Source organism: Thunnus maccoyii, chromosome 14 (genome assembly GCF_910596095.1).
Source record: "Thunnus maccoyii chromosome 14, fThuMac1.1, whole genome shotgun sequence".
Lineage (NCBI taxonomy): Eukaryota > Metazoa > Chordata > Actinopteri > Scombriformes > Scombridae > Thunnus > Thunnus maccoyii.
In genome coordinates this window covers 10,289,961-10,301,179 of record NC_056546.1, presented here as the reverse complement: position 1 = coordinate 10,301,179, position 11,219 = coordinate 10,289,961, and the positions used below count along the sequence as shown (strand labels likewise).

At 40.6% G+C, this 11,219-nt stretch overlaps 1 protein-coding gene across 1 annotated transcript; it reads left to right on the top strand.

Moving 5' to 3' along the window:
• The first annotated feature begins 509 nt into the window (after positions 1-509).
• On the top strand, positions 510-10,117 carry abcg8 (ATP-binding cassette, sub-family G (WHITE), member 8). The gene is made up of 13 exons (XM_042433215.1): positions 510-589; positions 2,925-3,026; positions 3,177-3,324; positions 3,671-3,909; positions 4,264-4,396; positions 5,784-6,053; positions 6,326-6,485; positions 7,102-7,203; positions 7,303-7,502; positions 8,057-8,133; positions 8,342-8,609; positions 8,756-8,883; positions 9,041-10,117. Exons 1-13 carry the CDS (start codon positions 539-541, stop codon positions 9,176-9,178), a joined length of 2,016 nt encoding a protein of 671 aa, XP_042289149.1. The 5' UTR covers positions 510-538; the 3' UTR covers positions 9,179-10,117.
• The last annotated feature ends 1,102 nt before the right edge of the window (positions 10,118-11,219 follow it).

Genomic DNA, 11,219 nt, shown 5'->3' with positions numbered 1-11,219 from the left:
TTGTTCATATCCGCACGACGTATACAGTATGTGTGGCTCTAAAGTTGAGTCGTCGTACAGTCCCACACTGAGTTTCTCTGCACCAAATCCCTGCACAGCGCAGCAGCGGTGTCTCTCGGGAGCCATAAACACACAGTGAATGTTGCGTTATCTCAGAGAACTTTGATCCGGAGTTGTATAAAGAAGACAAAAAACACATGCTGAGCAGATTGACTGGCTGTCAGCCTCACCTCAGTCCTCAAATTGTGCTCTGCGACCAGAAATGCTGACTGACAGCACAGAGTAGGTGAAGAAGTGACATGACATGAGCTCGGGTCATTTGAAAGAGGAGGCTTGTGAGCTGAAACCAGAGGGGTTCTTCAGCTGGACTGGAGTCAGACTACCTAACAGGGAGAAGAGAAGGAGAACAGGGGACTGACAGGAGAGCAAACACAGCAGATACCCGCAGAGTGAAACAGAGAGGGACCTACCAGAAGAGGAAAAAAAGGGGACATTGACCTCTTGACCCTACAGACGTCAACCAGCCACTTGCAACATCATGGACACAGACAAAGACAATGGCCTCAATCACACAAACGGCTCCTCACAGGTCAGTGTGTTATATGGGATCATGCAGATATTGGAACGCTCTCTTGAAAGGCATTGGGTTTAAATTCCTGCGCTGATACACTGATATGTTTTGGTGAAATCAAATCCACGTCTAAGCTTTATGTCAGTTCCTTTTATCCCCACCCCCACCACCCACTGAACTGCTCTTTATAACTGCTGGATGTCCACAGATTTTATTATCTGAACTGTATGATTGATTTTAATGGGGGTAAACAATATTTTCTTATTTCCCTTAATATTTAGCCCAAATAAATATGACTTCATATGACGTAGATTAAAATAAAGTCACACAACAAAACACTTTTTATCAGTTAAAATATTTGATATATTAATACATGAAAGTTAGTATTTTCTATTTATTTGGATTTACTTGACAAATAATCGTTCATTGTTCTTTGACCGTCAATGCAATTAAGAATTAATGTCCTTTAACATTTTTTCTATCTTACTTTACTTTTACATTTTTATTCTGCAGAATGATTGTGCAGGCATTAACTAGAACTTCATCATCTATCCCCTCTGTTCATTGCTGCAATAAGTTGTTGACCTTTGTAATTTGTAATTGTGACCGTAAACTCGCTTTAACTAAATTATATTGTACACAAAGTTGGATCATTTAAGAGGAACAGTATTCTGAGTATTTAAGTTTGACCATACATGGATTAATAGCTTGAAGACACCTGGTTTCCCTCTTTCTCTTTTTAAAGAAACCACCTTTTGCAAATACTGTTTACTGGTTACATTTTCACAGATACTCTGTAGATTAATCTCTAACTGATCAAAACGATCTGTAAACGTGATATTTATGTCACTAGAACCCATATCAGGCGAGCAAATTAAGGAAAAAATAGGCTTCTTTTATTGGAACAAAAGGTGTTTTCCAATGCATTGTAGAAGGACGCTTATTGAGGCAACTTGTCTATCAGTATTCGATCATGGTGACATTTTATACATGCATGCTTCAGCTGTGACTCTGAAGCCCTTGGACACTGTTTATCACTCTGCGCTAAGATTTATTACCGGTGGTAATTATATTACATATTGCAATAATAATTGTGAGCTGTATGTTAAGGTTGGGTGGCCCTCTCTCTCTCTGTAAGGCATGTTAGACACTGGATTTTATTTATTAATAAGACCCTTACTGTTTTTTTTACCTCCTTATATTATTTCTTTGTTGTTTTTTAATGCAGGCCCTTATCGAACATGCTCAAATGATTTGATTACGTTGTAGGTGCCGGCTGTTTTTACTGAGCTTAGAAAATCCAGTTTTTTCAAACCGTACACCTGTAACGTGGAACAACATGCAGAGCAATCTAAAACTTACCTTGTTTTTATCCTCCAGGGCAATTTAAATTTTTAATTTCATCATATTTCACTTTCAACTGCTCTTATTTTTTAACTGATTCATTTGCTGTAAATTTTAATTGCTTTATTTATCCTAGAGTTTTTAATATGTTAATATGTATTTTTACTAATTTGTTTTTTTAAATTATTTTTACTTTTTTTTATTTGTCAACATTTTTATCTAAATATCTTTTATGTGTTTCTTGGTGCCGAGGATGTGTTGTTGTGTTTTGCATATATACTATATTTCCGAGTCTAAATAAAGGTTGAATGAATATCAACCATCTTATAGTACATGACATCTACAATGTATACATTACCTGCAGTATAGTGTACAGTATCTACTGTGGATCTGGTTTGAGCATGTGCTCCATTTTGATTTCTTTTATTGGGTAGATGTAAGGATTACGCAATGGTAGCATCAAGGTAATTTTAAAGTGGACTCTGGACCCACAAAAGGTCTCAGGCAACTATTTGCACGTACAAACACACAAGCACGCGCATGCCTGAAAATACACACACTGATGCTCATGCTTTCACACAGTGATCATTATATAAATGACTCAATAAAACTGTCCAATAAACTAGCTGATAGAGTTCAAATTTTCGAAATGCAGACAGTGTTCTTTGATTTTCACTTTGAGTATACAAGATAAAAACAATCTCAGAGATCAATGATTATTCTGATATTTCTTCACATGCCAGTTGATAAGATTGCAGTTTTAGATTTTATACAGTAAAAAGTTTCTCATTCCCAGTTTTTTATAAGGTGTCTGATTGTACTAAGTGATCCCTTTTCAGATTTCCTTTAGCTCTTGTATATCCACAATTCTGCTCTCTTAAAGGTGCAAACTTTCCAGGTTTTTATTGCAGTTTGTCCTTAAGAACTGATATGGATTCAAATAAAAAATGCAAATGAGTGTGTCCTTGCCTCTATGAAACCAATTGACCTGTCTGCCTCTCCTCAACAGCGTCAAGACACAGAATTGTTCTCATCTGAAGAAGACAGCAGTCTCTACTTCACCTACAGTGGAGGGCGCAACGAGCTGGAGGTCAACAACCTGCACTATGAGGTAACTGAAGGACGGCTGCTCTGCTCACTCATATGCAGTTATCTTTAGCTCATAACTGTTTTAACCTCTGCGTGTGTATATGTGCATGTCTGTACTGTACATGTGCATACTATATGCGCTCACTGTGTAAATGTGTGTTTGTGTTCACAGGTGGACACAGCAGCTCAGATCCCCTGGTATGAGAGGTTGTCAGAGTTCAAGTTGCCATGGGAGATAAAAGGAAACAAGCAGACAGCCATCAACAAGCTCAGCCTCAGAGTACGCAGCGGGCAGATGCTGGCTGTCATCGGCAGCTCAGGTAACACACACAAACACACACTGGGCTTTTAAGAATTTAAGTTTTCTAAACAAGGTAATAAATGCAATGGCCTCTTTGGATGATGTCATTTCAGCCATCAAGCCTGGCGAAGGCCCTCATGTCAGTCAAGCCCCAAATTTCAAACAGAATTAGAAAGAAAGGATAAAAAACGTTGCTACTTTTGGAGGCTAATAGAAAAATCATAGAAAATCATGTTCACTGGTGGAGAAAAACCAATAAATTAGCATATATGCAATACATACCGCCTGAAACTTTGACTTGTACAGTGAGTTTTGTTGGTTGTGACAAGTTTTTAAACTTTGCTTTGTGTATCGTCCTCACTTAGGCTGCGGTAAAACATCTTTGCTGGACATAATAACGTGTCGGGATGAAGGCGGGTCAATGACATCTGGCCAGGTTCTGATCAACGGGAAGCCCAACACACCCCAGCTGGTGAAGAAGAACATCGCTCATGTTCGCCAAGACGACCGCCTCCTTCCTCACCTCACCGTCCGCGAGACTCTCGTCTTTGTAGCCAAACTGAGGCTCCCCACCCACTTCACGCAGGCTCAGCGGGACCAGAGGGTAAGATCAAGCTCAATACATAAACAGGACTCAAACTATTTCCAAACAGGCTCAGTATGTGCACAGCACGGCGGTATTATAGCTCATGCTGTGTACAATAACCAAACGTTCCCCTTCATGTTTGGAGGGGATCTTATTCATCCACCTTGTAATACAAACACTCAACACATACCTTGAATTTCTCATGTTCTGCTTATACTCTATATACAGCTGGAACATATGTGACAGCAGTGTCTGTCTTTTCAAATATAAAACGCTGATTACTAAATGATAAATGGTTATTCTGTGTGTTGTGAAAGACAGATCTTACAAGTCGCCCATTACAAACCATGTCTCTGCTGTTTTCTGTCTCAGGTGGATGATGTCATTGCAGAGCTGCGGCTGCGACAGTGTGCACACACCAGGGTGGGAAACGACTATGTGAGGGGTGTTTCTGGAGGGGAGAGGAGGAGAGTCAGTATAGCTGTCCAGCTTCTCTGGAACCCTGGTGAGAGGAAAAAGAAAAAAAAGAGGAGAGAGATAACCTCTTAAACTCTTGATTTTCTCCTTAAGTTTCATCTTGAAGTTTCAACCTTGTGAAGCATCTCATAGAGCCGTAACTCACTCACAAATTCAAGACCATATTCGCATTTATCAGGCAGATTCACATGCAGATGATGATGATGAATCTTACTGGTGTTCCTCTGACTTTTCCTCTAACAAAACCATGAGTTTGTGGTTTTGAGTGAAATATCTGAACAACTATTAGATGGATTGTCATGATATTTGTCACACACATTCATGTTCCCCTCAGGAGTAATTGTACTTACTTTGGTGATCCCCTGACTTTTCATATAGTGCCATCATCAAGTCATAAGTTTGTTTGATGCAGTACTTTGGTTTATGAGCAAATACCTGCAAAACTGATAACACTCTCATCAATCTCAGGTTTACTTTGCATCTAGTGCTAATTAGCAAAAACATGGTAAACGTCACATCAGGCACTGGTGATCTTCCCAGCCGTGTTCACTATGCGCTGCAGGGTCTTGCGGTTGGAGGCAGTGCAGCTCCCAAACCACACAGTGATGCAGCTGGTCAGGATGTTCTCAATGATGCCTCGGTAGAAGGAGTACATGATGGGTGCCGCTCTCTGCTGGGCTTCCTTGGCCAGTGATGCAATGTTATTAGTCCAGGAGAAGTCCTTAGTGATGTACACACCCAGAAATCTGGTGCTGCTCACCGGCTCCACAGCAGTCAACGGGGGTGTTGGGTGTGGGCTCTGTGGAAGTCAATAACAATCTCCAATCTTTCTCTTGTTTCCTTTGCACCACATGACAGGTTGGTTCACCTCATTTCTGCTGTTTGATTCGTCAAAATGGAAATGGTTGGAACTGTAATTTGGTGCACAGTCATGGGTCAGCAGGGTGAGGAGCAGGGGACTTTGGGGGTCCCCGTGCTCAGTGTAGTGATGCTCGATGCGTTATTGCCAATCCTTACTGACTGTGGTCTCTCAGTGAGAAAGTCTAGTATCCGGTTGCAGAGTGAGGTGTTCAGGCCCAGCAGGTCCAGTTTCCTTATCAGTTGCCGAGGGATGATGGTGCTGAATGCTGAACTGAAATCTATGAACAGCATTCTCATAAGACCTACTGTAACAATCCTGCTGATAACACCTCATAGTTCACCAAAACTCTTTAAGATGTAACATACAAAACATTTAAAAACTGAATGGTACCTTCCTCATAGAGCAGTTGTTTATTTAGTGAACTTTTCAAAGTTTAGTGAACCTGTCCTTATAAGATGAAACCTGTACAGATTTTCCAGCTCTTATTAAAATCTATGCACACTATTATACCTGTCCGTGTGGATTATTGAACTGTTCTTCTTTTATATTTCAGGTATTTTGATTCTGGACGAGCCCACGTCAGGTTTGGACAGCTTCACAGCCCACAACCTGGTGATCACACTGTCCCGCCTGGCCCGGGGAAACCGCCTGGTCTTGCTGTCGGTCCACCAGCCTCGATCAGATATCTTCCAGCTGTTTGACCTCGTCGTCCTGCTCTCATCAGGTTCAGCTGTTTACTGCGGCCCTGCTCGTGACATTGTGCCTTACTTCACTGCACTGGGATACCCCTGCCCACGATACTGCAACCCCTCTGACTTCTATGGTTAGTGTGTGTGTAGAAAACTGCCAAAAAACATCATCTTACTAGACCCAAAAATTGCTGAAAGTTATCACCAATGCTCTCATTTTCACTTAGAGGAAATTTAGGACCAAGAAATGTACCAGCAGTGCTCAATGTTTCCTAGGACAGCAAAATATTTCGGACACTGCAGTCTTTATCTGCTTTATCTGTCCTATTAGTGAAAAATACTGTAACTCACCCATCACCCATCATGTTAAATGTAACCCATTTTATATGTGTGTGTGTGTGTCCAGTTGATCTGATCAGTATAGACCGGCGCAGTCCGGAGCAAGAGGCCGAGTGTTTGGAGCGGGCCAGAGTTCTGGCTGAGCTCTTCAACGAAAAGGTCAGAGACACAGACGATCACATGTGGAAACCAGCTGGGAGCAGCACAGCACCAACACAAACTGGCAGGTAGGTTTGTGTGTAAGTTTGGTTTCTTTTCTCTGCATGTACACATATTTTTCCCAACTTTTCTCTTGTTTCTAATCGATCTTATCTTACAAATTCTGATTTATTTCTCCTCTCTTATACTCTTCTCTCCTTAACTTAACAATTAGATTAGTCCATCATCAGAAAATGGCAACTATTTTTGTAAATGGAATAATCATTTTTAGTCATTTTTTAAGCAAAAATGCCAAACATTTGCATTAAATATGATTGAGATTTGATGATTTCCTTTGTCATACATGATAATACACTGAGTATTTTATCTGGGTTATGCACTGTTAGTTGGACAAAACAAGACATGAAATGCACATGTTTTTAAAGTAAAATATTGTCAAAATATTTCCAAAAAATTACTCTCCATTATCATAAATGGGCATTTTTGGGTCAGAAAGAGCCAATACTCTTATTGGATGTTTCTAGAGAGGTACCTTCTCCCCATTACTCATGCAGACACAAAACTCAGGACATTTAAGAATTTTAGATGATTAATTTCTAGAGATTCATTATCAATGTTTATGATTTATGGGAAACTTGTTCCAGTGTACTAACCCATTGTTTTTTCTGCCTGCATCCCCTGCAGCTCTCAGCAGCCCAGCGAGGTAGCAGGAGAAGAAGTCATCACTATCTCCAAGCAGAGAAACAGATTGCCTGGCAGACTACACCAATTTACCATCCTCATCAGGTAAGAGCAACACACACAGATCCTTAACAAAGACGTAGCACAAGACTCAAGAGGGACACACACATATACACTGACCTCCCCTCCTTTCCTCTCCCTCAGGCGTCATATGTATAATGACTACAGAGACCTGGTCACCTTATTGGTCCACGGCTTCGAGGCCCTCCTCATGTCACTGCTGGTCGGTTGTCTCTACTACGGGGCAGGAGAGGAACGTCTCTCCATTCAGGACACCGTGGCTCTCCTCTACATGATCGGAGCTCTCACCCCGTTTGCTGTGGTGCTGGACGTCATAGCTAAATGTGAGTAATGGCAGCAGTTTAGGAGGATGAGAGGAGAAGAGAGGAGACTTTTGCTCTCCCTTGTTTATTAGAAAGTATTTCCCTATTGTCAAAGTCAATCAGTCATGTAGTTAATGAAGTTTACATTCAAGTTCAGACTTTAGTGTCTTCAGAAGAGTTTGGGAAAGTTATTTAAGTTATCAACAAGTTATCAGACAGATTTGTGAGTTGGACACAGAGTTCTTGGACTCTAACAAGGTATTTGATTAACTGCAGAGATAGTAAGATTATGTCTATCCAAAAGCCATTATGAATCAAGTTCAAGTCAGGTCAAGGTCACATGACAAGAAAAGGTATAGAACTGATGCCAAGTGAACTTATGAGTCATAGAGTTGAATACTGTAACACTGCCTGCATAACACACTGAGGCCCAAAGAACACAGAAAATGTCTATAAAATGGGGGTTAGGGTTTCTATCATAATACATATATATTATATTTATGTTGCTGGAGAGCCTCCATGACTCGTGATACTGTGCACCAAGTGTCGTCAGAATAATTTAATGTTCTCTGCAGGTCACACAGAGAGAGCCATGCTCTACCACGAGCTGGAGGACGGCATGTACTCTGTCACCTCTTACTTCTTCGCCAAGGTAAACCACAGTGATAAAAACAGGATCTCCAGTAGGGGTCAGTCTTGCTCCATGCTGGACTAACAGTGATGTACAGTACTGTAATGTGGTACTGGAAAGCACAGGGGAAATATGAGACACTGTGTGTGTGTCTGCATGCAAATTCACCAGCCAGGTGTGTTTCTTCTGCATTTATGTATATTTAAATATATGCTTTCTCTACATTTAGATCCTGGGGGAGTTACCAGAGCACTGTGTGTTCACCTTGGTTTACGGTCTGCCTATCTATTGGCTGGCCGGGCTCAACGAGGCTCCGGACCGTTTCCTGCTCAACTTCCTGCTGGTGTGGCTGATGGTTTACTGCAGCCGAGCCATGGCTCTGTTTGTAGCTGCTGCTCTGCCCACCCTGCAGACCTCAGCATTCATGGGCAACGCTTTGTTCACTGTCTTTTATTTGACTGGAGGTTTTGTCATCAACCTGGAGAATATGTGGCTTGGTGAGGAAACAGATGCACACAAAGATCTGGTTAATTATGCTGAGGGATGAGATTTGCTAGGAGCCGGAGGAATAAGGAGGAGGAAAGAGAACAGTTTGCTGTTCAGTGTGTGATGTCAATACTTGTGTGTATTTTTAACTTTCCAGTGGCCTCGTGGTTCTCTCACGCCTCCTTCATGCGTTGGGGTTTTGAGGGAATGCTGCAGGTGCAGTTCAGAGGCAACAAGTACCCCGTCACCATTGGAAACCTCACCATAAATGTTGATGGATTACACGTGAGTTAAAAACAGACACAGAATCATACACAGACATTAATGAAACAGTTGTGCATCTAAGGTAAAATAAGGTAAAATTATCCTTTTATTTTAAAGGAAACCAAAGTAATGTTCACAAACCAACATCTTTCTCATCCTCTCTCTGTTTGTCTCTCAGGTGGTGGAGGCCATGAACATGAACCAGTACCCTCTGTACTCGTGCTACCTGGTGCTGCTGGCAGTCTGTCTGTGCTTTATGGCGCTCTATTACGTGGCCCTAAAATTTATCAAACAGAAGTCCAGTCAAGACTGGTGAACAAATCTGGACCAATTTCTACAATCAGACCAAATGTCATCTGAAGTCACACACAAATTCAGTTGTGCACAGTTTACTATAGGAAGCGGTAAAAAAGTAATTTGGGTTCTAGTTCGACTGGTTCGACACTGAGCCACGCTTCCTGTTGTTTGTTTTAGTGTTAGCTGTTCTCATTTCAGAGTGAAAAACTCTTAATTTAGGAGAGGAAAATGATATATTTGTATTGTATTTTTAGAATCTTTACAAAAATGTCAACATCAGAAACTCTCTTGCACTCTTTTAAATGGTAGAAACACACGTCATAACCACCCTGGCACCTCAAGGTGTGAAAAATGTCACACATAATTCCTAAAAGTGCATCAGTTCCTCTCATTGTTGAGTGATGAAAACGACCTCAACGTGTACCCAGCGTTAACAGTTTAAATAGGGAGTGTTTAGTAAATTTTGAGGAAAAAGAAAGTTGAGAGTGAGTGTGAAACAGTAGAAGCACTTCTTGCAGTAACGATGTCTGCTGCTGGATGGCAGCAGAGCTCTGCAGTAAAACCAAAGTTAAAATTATGATTTTTTTTTTTTCTTTTCTCTCCCTCTCTTCTTCATCTTGGCAAATGATTAGAGCGCCACTTTGGCAGATATCCATCTGGAGCTTTTGCTTGTTCCATTTTCAATCTTCTTTTTTTCTACAGCTTTATCTTTTTTGTATATGTAAGGTTATTAAGCTTAACAATGTGTGTGCCAGTATAGGGAGCACTGAAAAAAAGCCTAGTAGAGATTTAGTAAGTCACACTCAGAAAAAAAAAGAGCTTGTACTTGTTGTGTCCTCATAGATTGAAGATTATGTAAGCTGTGTGTTTTTGCACTGGTGCAAAAGCCTGATAAATATATTACCTACACGGTTTAAGTCCAAATTAGTAAAGTATTAAATCAAATTCCTCCTCTTTAGTATGTTTATTTTTGTCTCCATACTTTCTGCCAGTTTCATCGTCTCTCATTGCAATACAGTTTCATTTTCCATCATTCTTCACTTTCCTTCACACTGGTTGTTATTTCAGCACTACAAAATCCTTTAAATGGTTCTTTGTGTGAAACCACAAGGGAATTAATCCAAGTACATATAACACTATGAAGATAATCTAAAAATGTTCAAGGGAAAAATATCCCCTCATGTTTATTTAAAAAAAGTCACTTTATTAAAAAACGTATTACTTAATCACTTTCTCACAGCGTTACAAAAGGCAAACAATGATGGGGTTTGTACAAACTTGCCAAGATGAGCACTGGTTCATAAGTTCATAACACAAATTCCCTGTAACCATGTTACTTCTCCTGCGTCCTAATTTGTTTCCCAAATGAGCTCCGCTGTCTGGGCTGACCCTCTGACGTCAACCAGTACACAATCTTCTTGGGAAACAACCGGTGTGTATTATCTGAGGCCGGCCTCTGACGGGGTCAAGAACAGCTTGTTACATGAAACAGGAACATCAGGGGCCGATATTGGAGAGCAACAGGGATTAAAGCAAGAAAAGATCTGTGAGCCTGAAAAGTTGTCCAGGGGGAAATGTGTACAATGTTTTGAATTGAGTATTAAATGAATTTAAAACTGTTCTGTGCCTGAAATCACAATGCCTGAGAACTTTAAACCCTGGAGCAAAAAAGGGTTCAAAGCCAAGAGAGGGAGGCTACAGATGCAGGTCAGGGGACAGAAGAGAGAAGAGGTTGGGTTAGAGTTAAGCTTAAGACTGCTCAGGACAGTTTTAAGATTCAATTTGTGATTAAATATTATGCAAAATCAAACTGATGACAATATTCTTTTGCATCTTATCAGTGTGGAAACATTTGATGGTGAAAATGGAGGTTAAGGATGTTTTTTCCAGTTTTAAATTAAACATATAATTCCATAGTTTAAGAGGGTATAAAACATATTTTGTTGAGAAAATGGACGGCACTTCCACCTGGTATGGACCTTTGTCACCGAACTATTAGCTGTGTCACAAATCCATACTACGTATTAATTTCAGGTTCAAGTATGTAGTGTGTGAAGACT

Coding starts and splice junctions, on each gene's coding strand:
- abcg8 (XM_042433215.1), top strand. CDS start 539: ATGGACACAGACAAAGACAATGGCCTCAATCACACAAACGGCTCCTCA. Junction 7,204..7,302: donor CAATTTACCATCCTCATCAG/GTAAGAGCAACA, acceptor CCTCTCCCTCAG/GCGTCATATGTATAATGACT. Junction 7,503..8,056: donor GCTGGACGTCATAGCTAAAT/GTGAGTAATGGC, acceptor TGTTCTCTGCAG/GTCACACAGAGAGAGCCATG.